The 27,298-nt window shown below is 42.4% G+C and overlaps 1 protein-coding gene across 1 annotated transcript; it reads right to left on the reverse strand.

Moving 5' to 3' along the window:
• Nucleotides 1-7,593: 7,593 nt before the first annotated feature.
• Nucleotides 7,594-26,731, reverse strand: LOC147119296 (NACHT, LRR and PYD domains-containing protein 3-like). Its single transcript, XM_085984067.1, has 5 exons — nt 26,647-26,731; nt 24,344-26,120; nt 23,572-23,658; nt 12,005-12,172; nt 7,594-9,828 (listed from the first exon to the last, which is right to left on the reverse strand). The coding sequence occupies exons 1-5, from the start codon at nt 26,729-26,731 to the stop codon at nt 9,726-9,728; spliced, it is 2,220 nt and encodes a 739-aa protein (XP_085840193.1). The 3' UTR covers nt 7,594-9,725.
• Between the last annotated feature and the right edge of the window lie 567 nt (nt 26,732-27,298).

Raw genomic sequence — 27,298 nt, forward strand, 5'->3', positions numbered from 1 at the left:
AATAAAGCATTTGAATTGAATTGAGAGGGAAGGAGAGAGAGAGGAACAACTAGGAACAACCAAAATTGAACAAACCACTAACTACACATACTTAGGCTTAAAAATCAGTTCTACGGGAAATTTTCATCTGGCTGTGAATGAACTGAAAGAGAAAGCAAGAAGGGCTTTCTATGCCATTAAAAAATCAATTCAAATAGAAATCCCAATTAGCATTTGGCTCAAAATTTTTAAATCAGTAATTGAACCAATCGCACTCTATGGCAGTGAGGTGTGGGGACCGCTAACACAACAAGAATTTGCAAAATGGGACAAACACCCAATTGAGATCCTACATGCAGAATTCTGTAAAAGTATCCTCCGGACTCAAAGGGAAACCGTAAACAACGCATGCAGGGCAGAACTAGGCCAATATCCATTAATAATCACTATCCCAAAAAGAGCCACCAAATTTTGGAAACACCTAAAAATGAGCAACCCCCACTGCTATCATTACGAAGCCCTGAAATGCCAAGAGAGGACCATAAAGAAGAATACCCTCAGTCAACTAGTCCTGGGACTCAGTGAAGTAACTACTAACACTACTAACAATAACCAGGCCCAGGACAGTGACAGCGTAACACAAAGAATTCGACCCAACACAATCGTCACTAAGTAAAAGGAAAAATATCTGTCATATTGGGCAGAAACAACAAAAACCCAAAACAAACTCAATTGCTACTTGGCCCTAAACAGACAATACAACATGGCTGATTACCTGACCATGGTAAAGGATAGCAAACTGAGAAAAACCTTGACAATGTACAGACTTAGTGAACATAGCCTGGCGATCGAAAAAGGTAGACACAGGCAGACCCGGCTACCAAGAGAGGACAGGATATGCTCTCACTGCAGTCGGGGAATGGTGGAGACAGAGATGCACTTCCTCACAGCTTGTAGAAAATATCAGGGAATAAGGGAGAATTTCTACCCAAAATTCACAAAAATATGCCGGGAATTCAGAAATTTGAATGACGACCAAAAACTCCCATACCTACTAGGGGAAGAGAGAAATTGTGTAACCTTAGCGGCACACTATGTTACAGCTTGCCATAAACAGAGGGACAACCATTAAATATAAGAAAAGAGTATTTATAAATTATATGAATGTATATTTATACACTCAGGGATATATCTGTTTATACACTGTATGGATAGATCTGTGTTTATGTGTTCAACCATGAATGTTTTTCGATGCTTTGGCAACATAAGATGTACCTTGTCATGCCAATAAAGCGATTTGAATTGAATTGAATTGAATTGAGAGGGAAGAGGAGAGAGAGAGAGAGAGCGAGAGAGAGAGAGAGAGAGAGAGAGAGAGAGCGCGAGAGAGGGACAGAGAGGGAAGGAGAGAGAGGGATGGAGGGAGAGAGAGAGGAGAGAGAGACAGGGACAGAGAGAGAGGGGGAAGGAGAGAGAGAGGGAAGGAGAGGGGGAGAGAGACAGAGAGAGATAAGAGAGAGAGAGACAGAGAGAGGGACAGAGAGAGAGAGAGACAGGGAAGGAGAGAGAGGGACAGAGAGAGAGAGAGGGACAGTGAGAGGGACACAGAGAGAGGGACAGAGACAGACAGGGAGAGGGACAGAGAGGGACAGAGAGAAAGAGAGGGAGAGAGAGGGACAGAGAGAGAGAGGGGGAGAGAGAGAGAGGGACAGAGAGAGAGAGAGGGACAGTGAGAGGGACACAGAGAGAGGGACAGAGACAGACAGGGAGAGGGACAGAGAGAAAGAGAGGGAGAGAGAGGGACAGAGAGAGAGGGACAGAGAGAGAGAGGGGGAGAGAGAGAGAGAGGGACAGAGAGAGAGAGAGGGACAGTGAGAGGGACACAGAGAGAGGGACAGAGACAGACAGGGAGAGGGACAGAGAGAAAGAGAGGGAGAGAGAGGGACAGAGAGAGAGGGACAGAGAGAGAGAGGGGGGGAGAGAGAGAGAGAGGGACAGAGAGAGAGGGAGAGAGAGAGGGAGAGAGAGAGGGACAGAGAGAGAGGGAGAGAGAGAGGGAGGGAGAGAGGGAGGGAGAGAGGGAGAGAGAGAGGACAGAGAGAGGGACAGAGAGAGGGACAGAGAGAGGGAGAGGGACAGAGAGAGAGAGAGAGAGGGACAGAGAGAGAGAGGGACAGAGAGAGAGAGGGACAGAGAGAGGGACAGAGAGAGAGAGAGAGGGAGAGAGAGAGGGACAGAGAGAGAGAGAGAGAGAGAGAGAGGGACAGAGAGAGAGAGGGACAGAGAGAGAGGGACAGAGAGAGAGAGAGGGACAGAGAGAGAGAGAGGGACAGAGAGAGAGAGAGAGGGACAGAGAGAGAGAGAGAGGGACAGAGAGAAGAGAGAGAGGGACAGAGAGAGAGAGAGGGACAGAGAGAGAGAGAGAGGGACAGAGAGAGAGAGAGAGAGGGACAGAGAGAGAGAGAGGGACAGAGAGAGAGAGAGAGGGACAGAGAGAGAGAGAGAGAGAGAGAGGGACAGAGAGAGAGAGGGACAGAGAGAGAGAGAGGGACAGAGAGAGAGAGAGGGACAGAGAGAGAGAGAGAGGGACAGAGAGAGAGAGAGGGACAGAGAGAGAGAGAGGGACAGAGAGAGAGAGAGAGGGTCAGAGAGAGAGAGAGGGACAGAGAGAGAGAGAGGGACAGAGAGAGAGAGAGGGACAGAGAGAGAGAGGGACAGAGAGAGGGACAGAGAGAGAGAGGGGGACAGAGAGAGAGAGGGACAGAGAGAGAGGGGGAGAGAGGGACAGAGAGAGAGAGAGAGACAGAGAGAGAGAGAGGGACAGAGAGAGAGAGAGGGACAGAGAGAGAGAGGGACAGAGAGAGAGAGAGGGACAGAGAGAGAGAGGGACAGAGAGAGAGAGGGGGACAGAGAGGGGGACAGAGAGAGAGGGGGACAGAGAGAGAGAGAGGGACAGAGAGAGAGGGGGACAGAGAGAGAGGGGGACAGAGAGAGAGGGGGACAGAGAGAGAGGGGGACAGAGAGAGAGGGGGACAGAGGGAGAGAGAGAGAGAGGGACAGAGAGAGAGAGAGAGAGGGGGAGAGAGAGAGGGGGACAGAGAGAGGGACAGAGAGAGAGAGAGACAGAGAGAGAGAGAGAGAGAGGGACAGAGGGAGAGAGAGAGGGACAGAGGGAGAGAGAGAGAGAGAGAGAGACAGGGAGAGGGACAGAGAGAGAGAGAGGGGGACAGAGAGAGAGAGAAGGGGACAGACAGAGAGGGACAGAGAGAGGGAGAGAGAGACAGGGAGAGGGACAGAGAGAGGGAGAGAGAGAGGGAGAGGGGGACAGAGAGAGAGAGAGAGGGACAGAGGGAGGGACAGAGAGAGGTTGGAGGAGGCGAGACGTCGTTTCGAGGAAACTTTGTTTTCAGATATTAACCAATGAAGCCAGTTTTTATGAACAAAACGAGAAGACCAGGCACGAACTGAATTAAGTTTTATTAACACAGCACAGGGACAGCAACAATCATTTGCATTTATATAAAGCCTTTAATGTAATGAAATGTCCCAAGAAGAGGCACAGGAGTGATTATCAGACAAAGTTTTACATCGAGGCACATTAGGAGATATTGGGAGTGTTACATAGTTATGTTGGGACTACATTGTACAAGTGTACTAACACTCAAATCAAGTGTAGCAGCACTACGATGCTGGGAAAGTAGTGCGCAGGCACTTGGAAATATCACCCCGCACCATGCGATGCTGGGAAAGTAGTGCACAGGGCACTTGGAAATATCACCCCGCACCATGCGGCAGGCAGCCATTACAACAAATAAAACAGTCGTTTCTAATTACAAACTACCGAGTCCAGAGTCGTCTTACAAAGCACTACGAGCGCTAGAAGACATAACATGGTGGCAGCGGTATAAGTGAGTAAAACTTACGCAAATAAAAATGATATCAGATTGAAGAAAGAAATTTAAAAGTAAACACTGCAGCGTTTTAACCGCGAATCGTACGGGCAGCTAAAATGGCGGCGTCCAATGCACTGACCGCAAATATGCTCCCCATCATGAACTGGGAAGCCGACGATATCGTGGAAGCTTTCCGGAAATTTAAGCAAAATGCAAGCTTACATTTAAATGTTTCCTGAAAGGCTTCTCCGATGAGGAAAAAGTCAGCTACATTCTACTGTGGGCGGGAGAAAAAGGCTTAGATCTCTATAACAGCTGGAGTTTATCTGAAGAGGATAAAACGAACCCTACGGAGATTTATGAAAGTTCAGTAAGCATCTCGAGCCTAAATCAAACCACCGCATACACAGGTATAAATTCCAAAGCTTAAGACAGGAACCTGGTGAAACGGCTGACAATTACCTGACGAGATTAAAAAACAAAGCCAGCAAATGCACATTTACGGAACTAGAAGAAAGGCTGGTAGACCAATTAATATGGGGATCAGCACATACAGAAGTGCAAAAAGAACTAATAGGAAAAGAAAAGCTCGGAATATCAGAAGCCATAGATACAGTGAGGGCTCACAAAGCCACAAAACAACAGATGAAAACGCTGAATACTCATACGGCTGACATGCGGACAACTCCCGAACTGGATCACAGAGTAGATGCAGCGAAAAGCACAACACACAAAAACAAGTATATGACAGCGGGAAGAATATGTGTAGAAACTGCGGAAGACAGCACGACTACACAGACAGAAGAAAATGCCCAGCGTATGGAACAAGCTGCAACACGTGTGGTAAAGCAAACCACTGGCAAAAGATGTGCAGAGCTTAAAGAGAGGGGCTACACACCAAAAGCAGAGGTGGACAGCAGAACCAACAAAAGAAAAACAAAATCCATACCATGGGTGAGCAAGATGACGAAGACTGCGGGTACGACAAAGCTCTGAACATTGAAACCACCATAAAGGTTCTCTTACACGAAACATCCAGAGCGGAAAGCACCCCAAAGAAAGAATGGCACACTATCATCCAGATTAAAAAGAGGATCGAAGGACAGCCCACAACCGTCAATCTAAAAGTAAAGTTGGGCACAGGAGCTCAGAGCAACATCCTTCCACTGAGGCTATACCAGAGGATCTTCCCCGAAAACTTGGACGAAGATAGATACCCGAAAAGAGGATGTTTTAAAAGCAAACAACGTCACGCTGACAGCGTATGGGGGGAGCGAGATCAGACAACTCGGAACAACCATATAAAAGGAACACACAAAAGCAGAAACATCAACTGCATGTTCTATGTGACCGACTCCGAGGGACCGGCGATCCTGGGATTAAACAGCTGCGAGAAGCTGGGGTTAATCTCGGTAAACCACGAACTAACAAAAACATCACTGAAAGTCGACAGCAACACCTCACTGGAAAATCGTCCACAAATCATGGACACAAAACATTTGATGGACATGTATCCAGAGTGTTTTGATGACACTGTAGGATGCTTTGGGGAGTTCAAGTACCATATAACAATAGATCCAGAGGTAAAACCCGTCATCCACGCTTCAAGAAAAATACCCATCGAGCTAAAAGAAAAATTATACACCGAACTAAGAGAAATGGAAGAGAAAGAAATAATCGCAAAGGTCACTGAACCCACAGACTGGGTAAACTCGATTGTGGTACGGGAAAAGCCGAACGGGCGGCTCAGAATCTGTCTGGACCCCAAAGACTTAAACCAGGCAATAAAGCGGGACCACTACCCCACACCAACATTAGAAGAAATCACACCAGCACTGGTAGGAGCCAAAGTCTTCTCCAAACTGGATGCCAGAAACGGCTACTGGAACGTAAAACTGGACGAAGAATCAACTAACCTGACGACTTTTATAAATTCCTGCGGCTGCCATTCGGGTTGAAAGTCAGCCAAGACAAAAGATCGATGAAACATACAAAGGCTGTGAAGGAGCCATTGGAATCGCTGATGACATCCAAGTTTATGGAACAAATGAAAGAGACCACGACGTGCACTTGCACGAGGCCATGGAGCGCACCAGAACGGCTGGCATCAAGCTGAACGCCGAGAAATGCATCGTTAAAAGTACGAAATGCAAATTTTTTAGCATGATCTACACACCGGAGGGTGTCAAGCCTAATCCTGAAAAGGTCGAGGCGATAGCAGAGATGAAACCTCCAAACGACAAGAAGGAGCTGAGAAGCTACCTCGGCTTGGTCCAGTATATGAGCTCTTTCATCCCGAGCATGTCAGACTACACAGCGAACCTAAGAGAATTACTAAAAGAAGACACCGAATACCAATGGTCAGAATCCCATGAGAGGAACTTCAAACACCTAAAGGAATTATTATGTAAAGAAACCAGCCTGTCTTATTACGATAGAAAAAAACCTGTCACCCTACAGGTAGATGCCTCTACCAGGGGGCGAGGGGCAGCCCTCGTGCAGGAAGGAAAACCAATAGATTTCGCATCGAAGGCATTGACATCAGCAGAGACAAGATACGCAAACATCGAAAGAGAGCTATTGGCAGTAGTATACGGATGCGAAAAGTTCCACACCTACTTATACGGAAGAAAATTCGAGGTAGAGAGTGACCATCGTCCACTCGAACAAATTTACAAGAAAAACCTAAGCAAGGCCCCAGCAAGACTGCAAAGGTTACTGTTAAGACTCCAAAGTTACGACTTCGAATTAAAATACCGGCCAGGGAAAGAAATGGCACTGGCAGATGCATTGTCTCGATTGTCACCACACGAAAAACACGAGATGAAGGGCCTGACAGTAAAAATACACCACCTCGTAAATGTTACTCCCACAAAGCTTAGCCAAATTCAAGAGGAGACTGGTAAAGAAGAGGAGTTGCTACTACTCATGCAACAGGTAATACAGGGGTGGCCGGAGAAGATCCAGCAGGTCCAAAACCAAATCCGACAGTACTGGACAATCAGAGACGACATCTCGGTGGAGGACGGTGTTCTCCTTGCTGGCTCAAGAATCATCATACCAAAAACGATGCAACCGGAACTTCTCCGCTTAATACACCAAGGCCATATGGGGATGGAGAAAGGTAAACTAAGAGCCAGATCAGCTGTGTACTGGATAGGCATGTACAAAAGCATAGAACAAATGGTCTCCACATGCTGCATATGCCAGAAATACCGAAACACACAGCAGAAGGAGGAGATGATTCAAATGGAAGTACCCCCGAGACCATGGCACACGGTCGGAACAGATCTGTTCCTGTGCAACCAGGAGTGGTACATCATAGTAGCAGACTACTACTCAAAATTTCCTTTTGTCAGAAGGATAAACGACATTAGAGCCACAACAATCACAAAAATTGCGAAAAACTTATTCGCAGAACAGGGCATCCCAGAGAAGGTCATCTGCGACAATGGGACACAATTCACCTCCAGCGAATTCAGAGCACTGGCTGGAAAATACGGATTTAAAATAATTACCTCATCCCCACATTACCCAAGGGGACACGGATTTATCGAAAGACAGATCCAAACAGTCAAAAGAGCTCTCATTAAAAGCAAGGAGATGGGAGAAGACCAAGACCTCGCCCTGTTGGCAATCAGATCGACACCTTTGAGAGCAGACTCGAAATCACCAGCAGAACTACTAAACGGTAGAAAATACAAAACAAATCTACCAGCAAAGATATATCCTCCCCAGGACCAAGAGGACGTTCAGCAGAAGCTGATGGAAACACAAGCTACGGGGAGCACACACTATAACAAGCATGCAAAACCACTACCGGAGCTGCTAAATGAGAAATCAGTGCATATACAAGATCCGTTGTTGAGAACATGGAGTCCAGCCAAGGTTATTGGAAAAGCTGATACTCCAAGATCTTACTTGGTAGAGACAGAACCTGGAAACCAATACAGGCGAAACAGGATCCATATCAGACCCTCACCTGAAGCTGTCAAACAGCGGACAACATTAACAGCAGTTACGGTACCAGACACGGAAAACAATATAACGCCAGAAACAAACACCTCAAATACAACAACTGCAAACATGCACTCTCCAGAGCCAAACACGACAGCACCGGCAACAAGAAAAGAACACACCAAAACACCGCAGAAAGGAATAGTTACAGCCAAGTCCACAAGATGGAGGAGTAACATACAACCACCTGAGCGGTATCGCGAATAATTATAAAGACAATTATAATTCGCACAGAACAGTAAAACAACATGGACAAATATCTGTATATAAATTGAGCAAAGAAAGCTCACGTTCTGTATTTTGTTAACGTTATTCAAATGGAAACATTGTAAAATAGAAAACTGATGTAATTAGTTTTGTTGGGAAAGAGGGATGTTACATAGTTATGTTGGGACTACATTGTACAAGTGTACTAACACTCAAATCAAGTGTAGTAGCACTACGATGCTGGGAAAGTAGTGCACAGGCGCCGCACAGGGCACTGGAAAATATCACCTCGCACCATGAGGCAGGCAGCCATTACAACAAATAAAACAGTAGTTTCTAATTACAAACTACCGAGTCCAGAGTCGTCTTTACAAAGCGCTACGAGCGCTAGAAGACATAACAGGGAGAGATGACCAAATGGTCAAAGGAGGAAGTTTTAAGAAGCGTTTAAAAGGAGGAGGGGTGGAGAAGTTTAGGGAGGGAATTCCAGAGCTAAGAGCCCAGGCAGCTGCAGGCACGGCCACCAATGGTGCAGTGATAAAAATCAGGGATGCGCAAGAGGGCAGAATTGACGGAGTGCAGAGATCTAAGGGTTGTAGGGCCACTTGTTACAGAGTCCGACACCACACTGGGAGAGACACACTGTACACCAGGCCACTACTTCTTTCGTATGATAGTAGCAAAGAAAATCAAATGTCAATATCTAAGTCAGATATCCAGGCCAAAGCTTCCTGTGTAACAGTGTGGGTGTCTTGTCGGCTGCCTGTGAATTTCCTCTGAGGGCAGTGCTCAATGATGGGCTCCAGGGTCTGATCAGGAGCTCCACAGTCACATGATGGGGATGCTTTAATCTTCCATCTATGGAGAAGGTGGCAGCATCTACCATGACTGTTTCTGAGGCGGTTGATGGTTGTCCACTGTTTGCGAGGAAGGTTTGATCCTTCAGGTTGTACTGTGGGGTCCTCTATAAGGAATCCATTCCGTATGTCACAGTTCTTCCAAGCATTTCGCCATCGGTCATCAAGGCTGAGGGGAGATCGCTGAAGGGCTACAGCGATGGTCCAAATGGCCTTCTAGATTTGAGACGGGTTGATGGTAGGTTGTTCAAGTCAGCCTGGATCGGTATGTCTTTGCTGGTGTAGCGGTTGTATTCTCTGGAGACTGCATATTCACGCCGTAGGTGTGGTGGTGCGATGTTTGCAAGCACGGGCAGCCAAGGTGTTGGTGTCGCTAAAAGCGTACCAGTTATAATTCTCAGGGACACTTGTTACAGACTCTGCCTGCACAATGGGAGAGACACTCAGGAATATTGAGTGTATTGTCAGTGTCCCACTGCAGCCCAGACTGAGCCCCACGCTGGGCCCTTCCTGTCTGTGCATGTCCCCAGTGCCCATTGGGGAACATTCAGCTCCGGATATCCTGCAGAAGCAGGGCTGCTGAGTCACGTGACCCTGTGGCTGGGCCTCTGACATCACAATGGGAGATGACGCTCAATTGGCTGGAGCTGGAAACCCTTAAAGGGGCCGCTAGGATTTAAACCTGGAGCGTGGCCGCTTAAAGGGGAGGGGCAGAAAGATCGGCCACAAATGTCCATATAATGAGAGCAGTGATGTTTATCAACTGATAGGTTCACACTGTCACGCCGCACACTGTCACGCTCAGTTGGTGTCTGGATTCCTGCAGCGACCTCAGGTGTCTCTCTCCGTTTGAACTGAACTGATTCCCCCACAGCCTGAAACAGATTAAAAATTAAACAGGAAATAAACAGATTCAATAACAAGGAGACTGGGGTTAATATGTCAGTAATAATTACAGTGGAGCTACTCTACAGAACAAACGGGAAACAGTTCAACCTCCGTCGCCTCCAGTCCAGATCCAAGGTCGTCCCATCCTCTGTCGTCGAATTACAGTATGCAGACGATGCTTGCGCCTGCGCTCACTTGGAGGTCAAACTCTAAACCATCGTCAACACCTTCACCGAAGCGTACGAGAGCATGGACCTTACACTACATCCGTAAGACAAAGGTCCTCTACCAACCTGCCCCCGCCACACAGTACTGCCCCCCGATTATCAAAATCCACGACAAGGCTTTGGACAACGTGGACCACTTTCCATACCTCAGGAGCCTACTGTCAACAAGGGCAGACGTCGATGACGAAGTCCAACACCGCCTTCAGTGTGCCAGTGCAGCCTTCGGTCGCCTGAGGAAGAGAGTGTTTGAAGACCAGGACCTCAAACCCGGCACTAAGCTCATGGTCTACAGAGCAGCAGTGATACCCGCCCTGCTGTATGCTTCAGAGACATGGACTATGTACAGCAGGCACCTCAAAGCACTGGAGAGGTACCAGCAACACTGCCTCTGCAAGATCCTGCAAATCCATTGGCAGGATAGGCGCACCAACGTCAGTGTTCTTGCTCAGGCCAACATCCCCAGCATCGAAGCTTTGCCTACACTCGATCAGCTCCGATGGATGGGTCACATTGTCCGCATGCCCGATACGAGACTCCCAAAGCAAGCGCTCCACTCGGAGCTCCGGCACGGCAAGAGAGCCCCAGGTGGGCAGAGGAAACGCTTCAAGGACACCCTCAAAGCCTCCTTGAAAAAGTGCAACACCCCCACCGACACCTGGGAATCCCTGGCCCAAGACTGCACAAAGTGGAGGAGAAGCATCCGGGAAGGCGCCGAACACCTTGAGTCTCTTCGCCAGGAGCAAGCGGAAAAACATAGAAACATAGAGATAGGAACAGGAGTAGGCCATTCGGCCCTTCGAGCCTGCTCCGCCATTCAATGAGATCATGGCTGATCTTCGTCTGAGATCTTAGCTGATCTTACCAGTTCAGTACCCCGTCCCCGCCTTTTCTCCGTAACCCTTAATCCCCTTAGCCTTCAGAAATATATCCAATTCTCTCTTGAAAATATTTATTGAATTAGCCTTCACAGCCCTCTGTGGCAGGGAATTCCACAGGCTCACCACTCTTTGAGTGAAGAAATTCTTCCTCATCTCTGTTTTAAATGATTTGCCCGCTATTTTTAGACTGTGGCCCCTGGTTCTGTGCTCCCCTGCCATTGGAAACATTCTCTCTGAATTCAGCCTGTCCAGGCCTGCCATAATTTTATATGTTTCGATGAGATCCCCTCTCAATCTTCTAAACTCCAGTGAGTACAAGCCCAAACTATTCAATCTCTCCTCGTAGGTCATTCCCGCCATTCCAGGTATCAGCCTGGTGAATCGCCGCTGCACTCTTTCCATGGCAAGAACATCCTTCCGCAGATGGGGCGACCAAAACTGTACACAATACTCCAGATGCGGTCTCACCAGCACCTTGTACAGCTGTAGTAAGGTATCCCTATTCCTATACTCGAACCCCCTTGATATGAAGGCCAACATACCATTTGCCTTCTTAATCGCCTGTTGCACCTGCATGCTCTCCTTCAGTGACTGGTGCACAAGAACACCCAGGTCCCTCTGCACTTCCCCATCTCCCAATCTATTGCCATTTAGATAATAATCTACCCTCCTGTTTTTACCCCCAAAGTGGATAACCTCGCATTTATCCACATTATAGTGCATCTGCCACGTATCCGCCCATTCCCCCAACCTGTCCAAATCGCACTGTAGCCTCCTGACATCCTCATCAAGCGCAGGCAGCGCAAGGAGCGCACGTCAACCCAAGCACCGCACCCACCCGTCCCTTCAACCACCGTCTGCCCCACCTGTGACAGAGACTGTAGGTCCCGCACTGGACTCATCAGTCACCTGAGAACTCATTGTTAGTGGAAACGCCATCCTCGGTCCCTAGGGACTGCCTAAGAGGGAGAATAATTACAGACAAATATTCCCCATAATAGTGACTGGACCCCATTTATATTGTATTTATTACATTAAACATTAAGACAAACACTCACCAGATCCTCTCCAGACTCTTGCAGGTCAGTATGAGCTGGCTGAGAGCGGGGATAGATTGGTCTGTGAAGGAGTTTGACTCCAGGCTCAGACTCGTTAGTGTCGGGATTGTACCGAGAGCGGAGACGAGAACCTCGGTTTCAGAATCTGAGAGACCGACATCATCCAACCTGGGAATCAGAGAGAGAAATAACAGGAATCAGAGTAAACCCCCAGAATTTATTAATAACTATTACTGATACTAATAATGTTCAGTGTTTATTAATAACACTATTACTGATACTAATAAACACTGAACATTATTAGTATCAGTAATAGTGTTATTAATAAACACTCAACATTAGTAACACTATTACTGATACTAATGTTCAGTGTTTATTAATAAACACTATTACTGATACTAATAAATAAACACTGAACATTATTAGTATCAGTAATAGTTATTATGTTCAGTGTTTATTAATAACACTATTACTGATACTAATATTGTTCAGGGACTTCACTGTACAATGTGCAGTGGTCACTGCTACCAATACGGTCATGGACAGATGCATCTGCGACAGATAGATTGGTGAGAACGAGGTCAAGTAGATTTTTCCCTCGTTTTGGTTCTCTCACCACCTGTCGCAGGCCCAGACTGGCAGTTATGTCATTCAGTAATAACACTATTACTGATACTAATAATAATGTTCAGTGTTTATTCATAACACTATTACTGATACTAATAATTAGAACGTAAGAAATAGGAGCAGGAATAGGCCACTTGGCCCCTCCAGCCTGCTCCGCCATTCAATAAGATCATGGCTGATCTTGGACTCAAAGCCACTTCCTAGCCCGCTCCCCATAACCCTTCACTCCCTTATCTTAGAAAAATTCATCTATCTCCACCTTAAATGTATTTAATGACCCAGCCTCCACAGTTCTCTGCGGCAGAGAATTCCACAGAAGAAATTCCTCCCCATCTCAGTTCTAAATGGGCGACCCTTTATTCTAAAACTGCGCCCCCGAGTTCTAGATTTCCCCACGAGGGGAAACATCCTCTCTGCATCTACCTTGTCCAGCCCCTCAGTATCTTATATGTTTCAATAAGATCACCTCTCATTCTTCTAAATTCCAATGAGTATAGGCCCAACCTGCTCAACCTTTCTTCATAAGTCAACCCCCTCATCTCTAGAATTAACCTAGTGAATCGTCTCTGAACTGCCTCCAATGCAAGTATATCCTTCCTTAAATACGGAGACCAAAACTGTACGCAGTACTCCAGGTGTGGTCTCACCAATACCCTGTACAGTTGTAGCAGGATTTCCCTGCTTTTATACTCCAGCCCCCTTGAAATAAAGGCCAACATTCCATTTGCCTTTTGATTACTTGCTGTACCTGCATGCTAACTTTTTGTGTTTCATGCACAAGGACCCCCAGGTCCCTCTGAATTGTAGCATTTTGTAATCTCTCTACATTTAAATAATAATTTGCTTTTTTATTTTTCCTGCCAAAGTGGATAACCTCGCACTTTCCCACATTATACTCTATCTGTGAAATTTTTGCCCACTCACTTAGCCTGTCTATATTCCTTTGCAGATTCTATGAGTCCTCTGCACAACTTGCTTTCCTACCAATTTTTGTATTATCCGCAAACTTGGCTACATCCAAGTCATTAATGTAGATTGTAAATAGTTGAGGCCCGAGCACCGATCCCTGTGGCACGCCACTAGTTACCGTTTGCCAGCCGGAAAATTACCCATTTATCCCGACTCTCTGCTTTCTGTTAGTTAGCCAATTCTCTATCTGTGCTAATATATTACCCCCAACTCCGTGAGCTCTTATCTTATGCAGTAACCTTTTATGTGGCACCTTATCGAATGCCTTCTGGAAGTCCAAATACATCACATCCACTGGCTCACCCTTATCCACCCTGCTCGTTACATCCTCAAAGAACTCCAGCAAATTTGTTAAACATGGGCCCAGAAATTCGGGTCCCAACGTGTGATTCCGCACGGGGGACTCGCGTGGACCCGATGGAAGTGCCGGTTTCTTGCATACACTGCGCATGCGCGGGAAACCGGCACTTCCGTTCCTCTGAACGAAGGGGTTCAGAGGTCGAACGCGTGCGCGTGGGAGTCTGTGCGTGCGCTTTGAACTTACCCTCACAGAAAAACCTGTAAAAAAAACGTAAGTCTTTAGATTTTAGAAATGTAAAAACCAGGCGTAAGGCCTGCATTTTAAAAGCTAAGTGGTCAATTAATTAAAAATAAAACATTTTTTCCACAAGTTTATTATTTTTAAATACTTTAAAGCAAGGTAAGTTTATTTTTAGCCCCGTTTTTTTATAAAATTATTTTTTTTCAAAAATTTAAATTATTGTTTAAAATAGTTATTTAATGTAATTTATAGTTTATTTAAAAAGTGTGATGTTTTTTAAAAATTTATTTGAAGGTTTACTGTTCTTTTGGGGCCCGTATATTCATAAGTTTAGACAGGTCTTCCTGTCAATCTTATGAATGGGCTTTTCCCTCCTCCGATTGGCTGCCCATGGCTCACATGATCCCAGGGGACGCATCGCACTAACTATGCCCCTGGGACACGCAAGCACAGCGCACCGGCAGCTGGGATAGGCCCCGGAGCGGAATTCCACGGGGCCCTACAGCTCAACTGCCGGCGCGCAAGGTAAGTGCAGGTCGGGGGCTTGCACCCGCAGGAAGCCCCCGACCCGAATTTCTGGGCCATGATTTCCCTTTCATAAAACTATGCTGACTCTGCTTGACTGCATTATGATTTTCCAAATGCCCTGCTACTGCTTCCTTAATGAAGGACTCCAGCATTTTCCCAATGACCGATGTTAGGCTAATTGGTCTGTAGTTTCCTGCTTTCTATCTCCTCCTTTCTTAAATAGGGGTGTTACATTTGCGGTTTTCCAATCCGCTGGGACCTCCCCAGAGTCCAGTGAATTTTTGTATATTGCAGCCAATGCATCCACTATCTCTGCAGCCACTTCTTTTCAGACCCTGGGATGCAGGCCATCTGGTCCAGGGGACTTGTCGTCTTTTAGTCCCATTATTTTACCAAGTATTTTTTTCTTAGTGATAGTGATTGTATTTAGTTCCCCCCTCCCTGTGGCCCCTTGATTATCCATTATTGGGATGTTGTTAGTGTCTTCTACCATGAAGACAGATACAAAATATTTGTTCAGAGTCTCTGCCATTTCCCCATTATTAATTCCCCAGTCTCATCCTCTAAGGGACCAACGTTTACTTTAGCTACTCTCTTCCTTTTTATATACCTGTAGAAGCTTTGACTATCTGTTTTAATGTTTATTGCCAGTTTACTCTCATAATTCATCTTCTCTCTCTTTATTATTTTCTTAGTCATCCTTTGCTGATTTTAAAAAATTTCCCAATCCTCTGGTCTCCCACTAATCTTGGCAACATTGTATGCCTTCGTTTTCAATTTGATACCATCCTTTAGTTCCTTATTTAGCCACGGGTGGTGCTCCCTTCTCTGAAAACCTTTCTTTCTCAATAAAATATATTTTTGTTGAGTTATGAAATATTTCCTTAAATGTCTACCACTGCATTTCAACTGTCTTACCGTTTAATTTATTTTTCCAGTCCACTTTAGCCAGTTCTGCCCTCATGCCATTGTAATTGCCTTTGTTTAAGCTCAGGACACTGGTTTGAGATACAACTTTCTCACCCTCCAACTGAATTTGAAATTCAACCATGCTATGATCAGTGTACAGTGTTTATTAATAACACAATTAATGATACTAATAATGTTCAGTGTTTATAAATAACACTATTACTGATAGTAAGAGTGTTATTAATAAACACTGAACATTAGTATCAGTAATAGTGTTATTTATAATCACTGAACATTATTAGTATCAGTAATAGTGTTATTAATAAACACTGAACATTAGTATCAGTAATAGTGTTATTAATAAACACTGAACATTAGTCAGTGTTTATTAATAACACTATTACTGATACTAATGTTCAGTGTTTATTAATAACACTATTACCGATACTAATGTTCAGTGTTTATTAATAACACTATTACTGATACTAATGTTCAGTGTTTATTAATAACACTATTACCGATACTAATGTTCAGTGTTTATTAATAACACTATTACCGATACTAATGTTCAGTGTTTATTAATAACACTGATACTAATAATGTTCAGTGTTTATTAATAACACTTCCTGATACTAATAATAATATTCAGTGTTACACATTCAATTATTAACACAATCTCACAGTCTGGTACTTACCACAGTTCCTGTATTTTACATTCCGGGTTGATCAGAGCCATAGTCAGCTTTATCACTCCTGAATCTCCCAGTTTATTATTACTCAGGGCCAGAATCGTCAGTGACTGGATTGTACTGAGAGCGGAGCCGAGATCCTCAGCACAAGAATGTGTGAGACCGACATCATCCAACCTGGAGATCAGCGACAAAGGTGACAAGGGAGACAGAGAAAGAGAGGTGGAAAAGAATAACAGGATTCAGTGTTTATTAATAACACTATTACTGATACCAAGAAGTGTCAGTATTTATGAATTACATTTATTATTAGTATCAGTAATAGTGTTGAGTGTATTACTTACTAACACTGGTACTAATAATAAACACTGTACATTATAAATGTCAGTAATAGTTTTAAACACTATGGCCTAGAAATTCAGTAGGCTTTGCGCCCACTTTTCGCCCAAAGAGGGTTTCTGCGCCAGTGTAAGAGGGTGCGCTGATATTCAGCGCTGCGGTAATGGCAGCGGTAGCCGGTAGCGCTGCGCCGACACCGATGACGTCATCGGTGTGCGCAGTGCCCCGGTTCCACCCCAAACCCCATATTTAGTTGCGGCCGCCTCTTCTGCAGCGGCCGCAAACACCGATTGAAAAACGGGGCCGTGCTGCTGCGCTACTGGGGCGCTTTAAGGTGGAGGTGCGGCCGGCCGCTTTTTCGGCGGCTGCCTGCCCGCACCTCCCTCCCCGGCCTCCTACACCACCCCCCCCCGCGGCATTGCTGGCTGATTCCCGCGAGCCCGGCACTTCTCCGTGGTGCCGGCTCATTTGCCGGCAGAATCCAGCGGCGATCTCACGGCTGCAGGCAGCTCCTCCTTAAGAGAAGGAGGAGGCCTGCAGTACCCCAGCCTGCCGCACCGCATCGGGTGGCGCAGCGGCAGCTGGAGCGCTGAAATTCACTTTCAGCGCCCCAAGCGGAGGCGGGCACACCCTGGAACAGCGCCCGGTTCCGACTTGGGGCGCTAAAAGTGAATTTCTGGCGGGCGCAACTGGCTCCGCGCGCAGCGCTAACTTTTGGGCGTTAGCCTGCTGGCAGGCCTTAACTGAATTTCTAGGCCTGTACATTTAAAAAAAAAATTCGTTCATGTGATCTGGGCATCTCTGGCAAGCCCTGCATTTATTGCCCATCCCGAGTTGCCCTTGAGAAGGTGGTGGTGAGCCACCTTCTTGAACCGCTGCAGTCCGTGTGGTGAAGGTGCTCCCACAGTGCTGTTAGGTAGGGAGTTCCAGGATTTTGACCCAGCGACGATGAAGGAACAGCGATATATTTCCAAGTCAGGATGGTGTGTGACTTGGCGGGAAACTTGGAGGTGGTGGTGTTCCACCGAGAAGGACAAGGACAGCAGGTGCATGGGAAGAGGTCGTGGGTTTGGGAGGTGCTGCCGAAGAAGCCTTGGTGAGTTGCTGCAGTCCATCTTGTAGATGGTACACACTGCAGCCACGGTACGCCGGTGGTGGAGGGAGTGAATGTTTAAGGTGGTAGATGGGGTGCCAATCCAGCGGGCTGCTTTGTCTTGGATGGTGTCGAGCTTCTTGAGTGTTGTTGGAGCCGCACTCATCCAGGCAAGTGGAGAGTATTCTATCATATTCCTGACTTGTGCCTTGTAGATGGTGGAAAGGCTTTGGGGAGTCAGTAGGTGAGACACTCACTGCAGAATACCTAGTCTCTCACCTGCTCTTGTAGTCACAATATTTATGTGTCTGGTCCAGTTAAGTTTCTGGTCAATGGTGACCCCCCCAGGATGTTGATAGTGGGGGATTCGGCGATGGTAATGCCATTGAATGACAAGGGACGGTGGTTGGACTCTCGCTTGTTGGAGATGGTCATTGCCTGGCACTTGTTCGACGTGAATGTTACCTGCCACTTATCAGCCCAAGCATGAATGTCGTCCAGGTCTTGCTGCATGTGGGCATGGACTGTTTCATTATCTGAGGAGTTGCTAATGGCGCTGAACACTGTGCAGTCATCAGCGAACATCCTTATTTCTGACCTTATGATGGCGGGAAAGTAATTGATGAAGCAGCTGAAGATGGTTGGGCCTAGGACACTGCCCTGGGGAACTCCTGCAGCGATGTCCTGGGGCTGTGATGATTGACCTGCAACCACCACAACCATCTTCCTTTGTGTTAGGTATGACTCCAGCCAATGGAGAGATTCCCCCCCGATTCCCATTGACTTCAGTTTTAATATTTGCTGAATAATGTTCAGTTTTTATTAATAACACTATTACTGATTCTAATAATGTTCAGTGTTTATTAATAATACTATTACTGATATTAATAAACACTGATTATTATTAGTAACACTATTACTGATACTAATAATGTTCAGTGTTGATTAATAAAACTATTACTGATATTAATAAACACTGAACATTATTATTAGTAACACTATCACTGATGCTAATACTAATGTTCAGTGTTTATTAATAACACTATTACTGATACTAATAATGTTCAGTGTTTATTAATAACACTATTACTGATACTAATGTTCAGTGTTTATTAATAACACTATTACTGATTCTAATAATGTTCAGTGTTTATTAATAACACTATTACTGATTCTAATAATGTTCAGTGTTTATTAATAACACTATTACTGATTCTAATAATGTTCAGTGTTTATTAATAACACTATTACTGATTCTAATAATGTTCAGTGTTTATTAAGAACACTATTACTGATACTAATAATGTTCAGTGTTTATTAAGAACACTATTACTGATTCTAATAATGTTCAGTGCTTATTAATAACACTATTACTGATACTAATGTTCAGTGTTTATTAATAACACTATTACTGATACTAATGTTCAGTGTTTATTAATAACACTATTACTGATTCTAATAATGTTCAGTGTTTATTAATAACACTATTACTGATTCTAATAATGTTCAGTGTTTATTAAGAACACTATTACTGATACTAATAATGTTCAGTGTTTATTAATAACACTATTACTGATTCTAATAATGTTCAGTGTTTATTAAGAACACTATTACTGATTCTAATAATGTTCAGTGTTTATTAAGAACACTATTACTGATTCTAATAATGTTCAGTGTTTATTAATAACACTATTACTGATTCTAATAATGTTCAGTGTTTATTAATAACACTATTACTGATACTAATAATGTTCAGTGTTTATTAATAACACTATTACTGATTCTAATAATGTTCAGTGTTTATTAAGAACACTATTACTGATTCTAATAATGTTCAGTGTTTATTAAGAACACTATTACTGATTCTAATAATGTTCAGTGCTTATTAATAACACTATTACTGATAATGTTCAGTGTTTATTAAGAACACTATTACTGATACTAATAATGTTCAGTGTTTATTAATAACACTATTACTGATTCTAATAATGTTCAGTGTTTATTAAGAACACTATTACTGATTCTAATAATGTTCAGTGCTTATTAATAACACTATTACTGATACTAATGTTCAGTGTTTATTAACAACACTATTACTGATAATGTTCAGTGTTTATTAATAACACTATTACTGATACTAATGTTCAGTGTTTATTAAGAACACTATTACTGATTCTAATAATGTTCAATGTTTATTAATAACACTATTACTGATTCTAATAATGTTCAGTGTTTATTAATAACACTATTACTGATTCTAATAATGTTCAGTGTTTATTAAGAACACTATTACTGATACTAATAATGTTCAGTGTTTATTAATAACACTATTACTGATTCTAATAATGTTCAGTGTTTATTAAGAACACTATTACTGATTCTAATAATGTTCAGTGCTTATTAATAACACTATTACTGATATTAATAAACACTGAACATTATTATTAGTAACACTATTACTGATACTAATGTTCAGTGTTTATTAACAACACTATTACTGATACTAATGATAATGTTCAGTGTTTATTAATAACACTATTACTGATAATGTTCAGTGTTTATTAATAACACTATTACTGATACTAATAATAATGTTCAGTGTTTATTAATAACACTATTACTGATTCTAATAATGTTCAGTGCTTATTAATAACACTATTACTGATTCTAATAATGTTCAGTGTTTATTAATAACACTATTACTGATACTAATGTTCAGTGTTTATTAATAACACTATTACTGATACTAATGTTCAGTGTTTATTAACAACACTATTACTGTTACTAATGTTCAGTGTTTATTAAGAACACTATTACTGATTCTAATAATAACGTTCAGTGTTTATTAAGAACACTATTACTGATACTAATGTTCAGTGTTTATTAAGAACACTATTACTGATACTAATAATAATGTTCAGTGTTTATTAATAACACTATTACTGATACTAATGTTCAGTGTTTATTAAGAACACTATTACTGATACTAATGTTCAGTGTTTATTAAGAACACTATTACTGATACTAATGTTCACTGTTTATTAATAACACTTACTGATTCTAATAATGTTCAGTGTTTATTAATAACACTATTACTGATTCCAATAATGTTCAGTGTTTATTAAGAACACTATTACTGATACTGATGTTCACTGTTTATTAATAACACTATTACTGATTCTAATAATGTAGTGTTTATTAAGAACACTATTACTGATACTGATGTTCACTGTTTATTAATAACACTATTACTGATTCTAATAATGTTCAGTGTTTATTAATAACACTATTACTGATTCCAATAATAATGTTCAGTGCTTGTTAATAACACTATTACTGATTCCAATAATAATGTTCAGTGCTTATTAATAACACTATTACTGATTCCAATAATAATGTTCAGTGTTTATTAATAACACTATTACTGATTCCAATAATAATGTTCAGTGCTTATTAAGAACACTATTACTGATACTGATGTTCACTGTTTATTAATAACACTATTACTGATACTGATGTTCACTGTTTATTAATAACACTATTACTGATTCTAATAATGTTGTGTTTATTAATAACACTATTACTGATTCTAATAATGTTCAGTGCTTATTAATAACACTATTACTGATAATGTTCAGTGTTTATTAAGAACACTATTACTGATACTAATAATGTTCAGTGTTTATTAATAACACTATTACTGATTCTAATAATGTTCAGTGTTTATTAAGAACACTATTACTGATTCTAATAATGTTCAGTGCTTATTAATAACACTATTACTGATACTAATGTTCAGTGTTTATTAACAACACTATTACTGATAATGTTCAGTGTTTATTAATAACACTATTACTGATACTAATGTTCAGTGTTTATTAATAACACTATTACTGATACTAATGTTCAGTGCTTATTAATAACACTATTACTGATACTAATGTTCAGTGTTTATTAAGAACACTATTACTGATTCTAATAATGTTCAATGTTTATTAATAACACTATTACTGATTCTAATAATGTTCAGTGTTTATTAATAACACTATTACTGATTCTAATAATGTTCAGTGTTTATTAAGAACACTATTACTGATACTAATAATGTTCAGTGTTTATTAATAACACTATTACTGATTCTAATAATGTTCAGTGTTTATTAAGAACACTATTACTGATTCTAATAATGTTCAGTGCTTATTAATAACACTATTACTGATATTAATAAACACTGAACATTATTATTAGTAACACTATTACTGATACTAATGTTCAGTGTTTATTAACAACACTATTACTGATACTAATGATAATGTTCAGTGTTTATTAATAACACTATTACTGATAATGTTCAGTGTTTATTAATAACACTATTACTGATACTAATGTTCAGTGTTTATTAATAACACTATTACTGATTCTAATAATAATGTTCAGTGTTTATTAATAACACTATTACTGATTCTAATAATGTTCAGTGCTTATTAATAACACTATTACTGATTCTAATAATGTTCAGTGTTTATTAATAACACTATTACTGATACTAATGTTCAGTGTTTATTAATAACACTATTACTGATACTAATGTTCAGTGTTTATTAACAACACTATTACTGTTACTAATGTTCAGTGTTTATTAAGAACACTATTACTGATTCTAATAATAACGTTCAGTGTTTATTAAGAACACTATTACTGATACTAATGTTCAGTGTTTATTAAGAACACTATTACTGATACTAATAATAATGTTCAGTGTTTATTAATAACACTATTACTGATACTAATGTTCAGTGTTTATTAAGAACACTATTACTGATACTAATGTTCAGTGTTTATTAAGAACACTATTACTGATACTAATGTTCACTGTTTATTAATAACACTTACTGATTCTAATAATGTTCAGTGTTTATTAATAACACTATTACTGATTCCAATAATGTTCAGTGTTTATTAAGAACACTATTACTGATACTGATGTTCACTGTTTATTAATAACACTATTACTGATTCTAATAATGTAGTGTTTATTAAGAACACTATTACTGATACTGATGTTCACTGTTTATTAATAACACTATTACTGATTCCAATAATAATGTTCAGTGCTTATTAATAACACTATTACTGATTCCAATAATAATGTTCAGTGCTTATTAATAACACTATTACTGATTCCAATAATAATGTTCAGTGTTTATTAATAACACTATTACTGATTCCAATAATAATGTTCAGTGCTTATTAAGAACACTATTACTGATACTGATGTTCACTGTTTATTAATAACACTATTACTGATACTGATGTTCACTGTTTATTAATAACACTATTACTGATTCTAATAATGTTGTGTTTATTAATAACACTATTACTGATTCTAATAATGTTCAGTGTTTATTAATAACACTATTACTGATTCTAATAATAATGTTCAGTGTTTATTAATAACACTATTACTGATTCTAATAATGTTCAGTGTTTATTAATAACACTATTATTGATTCTAATAATAATGTTCAGTGTTTATTAAGAGCACTATTACTGATTCTAATACTAATGTTCAGTGTTTATTAATAACACTATTACTGATTCTAATAATGTTCAGTGTTTATTAATAACACTATTACTGATTCTAATACTAATGTTCAGTGTTTATTAATAACACTATTACTGATTCTAATAATGTTCAGTGTTTATTAATAACACTATTACTGATTCTAATAATGTTCAGTGTTTATTAAGAACACTATTACTGATTCTAATAATGTTCAGTGTTTATTAATAACACTATTACTGATTCTAATAATAATGTTCAGTGTTAGACACCCAGCTATTATAAACACAATCTCAGTCTGGTACTTACCGCAGTTCCTGTATTTTACAGTCCCCGTTCCTCAGAGCCGCAGACAATAGCATCACTCCTGAATCTCCCAGATTATTGTGACTCAGTCTAAACACAAATAGATAGAGTCTGAGAAACAAACTGAATCAAACCCTGGATCTGATACCATTTTCTCTCTCTCGGATATTACAGGAAGTATTGAAAAAGTCACGAAATTATTAACCAGATTTTCCAGTCACTGACAATGAATCTCACTCTGTCCAACTCCCTGTATATTTAGGGACTGTCAATAAGTGCATTTATTAAATCAAGTGCTGTCTGTGTGAAGCCTTTAAATGGCCCTCAGTCCGGTCTCATTCGCTGATGATCAGAATTACCCTCCTGGAGCTCAGTGACCGGCCCCGTCATGTTTGGGGAAATATGGCTCAACTCTGCTGCTCCTTAAATCCCAGATTTTATGGGAATGGGGCGATTTTCCCTGAATTAAATGATAAAGCGGTGAGTCCCTGTACTTTATACTCTGTGCATTATATTAATCTGTATAATATCTCGGGTGAGTTGTATTGTGAAATGGCACTGACTGCTCCTGTAAAATCCATTCCCACAGGATTTTATTTAACAAGGAGATTTCAATCTGTCTCGTTACAAGTTTGAAATGTCCCTGTACTCCTAGAGGAGGGGAGCCTCTCACTTTTGTTTTTATTCCTTCATGGGATCTGGGCGTCGCTGGATGGCCCAGCATTTATTGCCCATCCCTAATTCGCCCAACAGTTACAGACAAATAAACAGTTACCTCAACACCCGGCATTTGTGCAGTTGGGGTCCCAGCCGCTGGAGTCCTTCACACTGAATGTAGCAGGTCTCCAGATCGAGGTGATTTATTGTATCACAGAGTCCAATGACATGAGACAGCACCACACAGTCAATTGGGCTCAATACCAATCCACTAAAAGCAAGTGTTTCCACGCAGCCCACCGTGGCCCGAGCCAATACATTATTCTGAGATTCAAACAGGTAGTGCAATATGTTCAGGAGCTCCCTTTTACCAGTTTTAGTCCCTGCGTTTTTTATCTGTCCTTCAACCTCCTCCTTCAGCCAGTCAATCACTCGGCAGATTGTCTGATGAAGAAATTTACCCAGAAACTCCTCCAGGGGCCAAATGGCCCTTGGGGAGGAGAGACCAGCAACAAAACGGAGAAATATCTCAAATCGCCCATCATTCTTGCTGTGGGCTTCACGGAGGAGTTTCTGGATGTCCCCGGGATCTGGAGTCAGGAATTGTGCGAGTGCGGCTACAAACTCTTGGATGGTGAGGTGCGGGAATGTGTACACCATGCTCTGGGCAGAATCATCTCTCTCCAAAAGTTCCATCATGAACCCAGACAGGAATGGGGAAAGTTGCAGATTGTACTTGATCAAATCTCCATTTCTAAACACAATCTTCTTCTCGGAGACTCCTGTGAAGGCCATCTCACCAAGCTTCAGTAACACATCACGGGGGCTTTCAACATCTCGGCCATGGTTTTTCAGAATGTTGTAAATATAGTAGGAATATAGTTGGGTGATGATCTTGGGAACTCGCTGCTGGTTCCTGTCTCTTTGTGTAAAGAAGGGGCCCAGTGGCAGACCGAGGATCCAACAGTAGGAAGGGTTGTAGCTCATGGTGTACAGGATCTCGTTCTCCTCCACATGTTTGAAAACAGCCGCTGCCACCACCTGATCTTCAAAAAACCTGTTGAAATATTCCTTCCGTTCTTCACCAACAAATCCCAGGATTTCAGCCCAGACACAGATCTCAGCCTTTTCCAATAAATGTAATGCAGTGGGGCGGCTGGTCACGAGCACTGAACATCCTGGGAGCAGCTTGTGCTTTATTAAACTGTACACAATGTCAGACACTTCACACCAGTCTTCGGGGTCTGTGCACATGTGCTGAGGTTCTGTATTTCTCCGATTGTCAGCAAAATCAATACACTCCTTGAATTCATCCAAACCATCGAATATGAACAGCAATCCCTCTGGGTTCTTCCAGGCCTCTCCCAGAATATTCCCAAAGTAAGGATACTGATCCAGTATCAGATTCCTCAGGTTTATTCCACAGTTAATAGTGTTTAAATCCCGAAATTTAAAACTGAACACAAATTGAAAGTGTTGGTATATTTTCCCAGTGGCCCAGTCATAAACAATCTTTTGCACCATTGTTGTCTTTCCAATCCCCGGGACTCCGCTCACTGCTGCTGAACTCCCAGAATTGGAATTTCTCTGGGAACGACTGCTCTGGAACAATGGATCAGCTCGGATTTTCCCCAGTTCTCTCCGGAGATGTTTCTCTCTCCACTTTTCATGGTCTCGGCCTCTTGCCAGCAGCTCATGTTCTACAAGTTTCCGATCTCGAACAGTAGAAATGACCGTTAGCTCAGTATAGCGATCATCCAACTGGAAAATCTTAACCTTCTCCTTCAATAGGATTGTGTTCACTCTCAGTGTTTCAGTTTGTTCCCGCAGTTTTTCCTTGTGTTTCTGTTGAAGATCTTCAGTTAGAATAGACAGAAAGTGGTTCTCAGTGTTAGCTGTATATAGTCATAAAACAACTTCACAATACCATTTAACTATTCAGTAACATGTTGCAAGAATTAATTCACAGCTTCAGTAGAGGTGTGTGTAGAAATTAAAACTCAGTTAATGAAAATCATGCTTGACGGTGAACAATGGCCGAGAAAAGTTTCAAATCCTGACTTGCTTCTAATATTTACGCCACAAACTCCGTTCCCTTTCCACTGATTCAATCTCTCTCCCCGGCAACTGTCTAAGGCTGACCAAGTCTATTCACAACCTTGGTGTCATAACTGATCACGAATTGAGCTTTCGACCTCCTATCCTCTACATCATGAAGACTGCCTACTTCAACCTCCGTAATATCGACTGTCTCCGCTCCTGCCTCAGCTCAGTTGCTGCTGAAACAATCCATGCCCTTTGTTAGCTCCAGACTCGACTATTCCTGGCCGGTCTCCCACCTTGTACCTTTTGTAAACTTCAGCTCCTCTCAAACTCTGTTGCTCTGTATCCTGACTCGCACCAAGACCATTCACCCATCACCCCTGTGCTCGCTGACAAACACTGGCTCCTGCTCCAGCAACGTCTCGATTTCAAAATTCAAATTCTTGTTGATAAATCCCTCCATGGCCTCGCCCCTCCTTGTCCCTGCAGCCTCCTCCATCCCTACAACAGAGATCTCTGCACTCCTCCAACTCCGGCCTCTTGCTCAGCCCAGATCTCTGCACACCTCCAACTCCGGCCTCTTGCTCAGCCCAGATCTCTGCACACCTCCAACTCCGGCCCCTTGCTCAGCCTCGATCTCTGCACTCCTCCAACTCCGGCCTCTTGCTCAGCCCAGATCTCTGCACACCTCCAACTCCGGCCCCTTGCTCAGCCTCGATCTCTGCACTCCTCCAACTCCGGCCTCTTGCTCAGCCCAGATCTCTGCACGTCTCCAACTCCGGCCCCTTGCTCAGCCCAGATCTCTGCACACCTCCAACTCCGGCCCCTTGCTCAGCCCAGATCTCTGCACACCTCCAACTCCGGCCCCTTCCTCAGCCCAGGTCTCTGCACACCTCCAACTCCGGCCCCTTGCCCAGCCCAGATCTCTGCACACCTCCAACTCCGGCCCCTTGCTCAGCCCAGATCTCTGCGCTCCTCCAACTCCGGCCCCTTGCTCAGCCCCGATCTCTGCACACCTCCAACTCCGGCC

Source organism: Somniosus microcephalus, chromosome 4 (genome assembly GCF_052327205.1).
Source record: "Somniosus microcephalus isolate GS21.2 chromosome 4, FLI_Smic_1.0, whole genome shotgun sequence".
Lineage (NCBI taxonomy): Eukaryota > Metazoa > Chordata > Chondrichthyes > Squaliformes > Somniosidae > Somniosus > Somniosus microcephalus.

Excerpts from the sequence above, each read along its gene's own strand:
- LOC147119296 (XM_085984067.1), bottom strand. The coding sequence starts at position 26,731 with ATGGAGGGATTTATCAACAAGAATTTGAATTTTGAAATCGAGACGTTG. Across the intron at positions 23,659-24,343 it reads CACAAATGCCGGGTGTTGAG|ACTGAGTCACAATAATCTGG; the intron begins GTAACTGTTTAT and ends ATTTGTGTTTAG. Across the intron at positions 9,829-12,004 it reads AAGAGTCTGGAGAGGATCTG|GCTGTGGGGGAATCAGTTCA; the intron begins GTGAGTGTTTGT and ends AATCTGTTTCAG.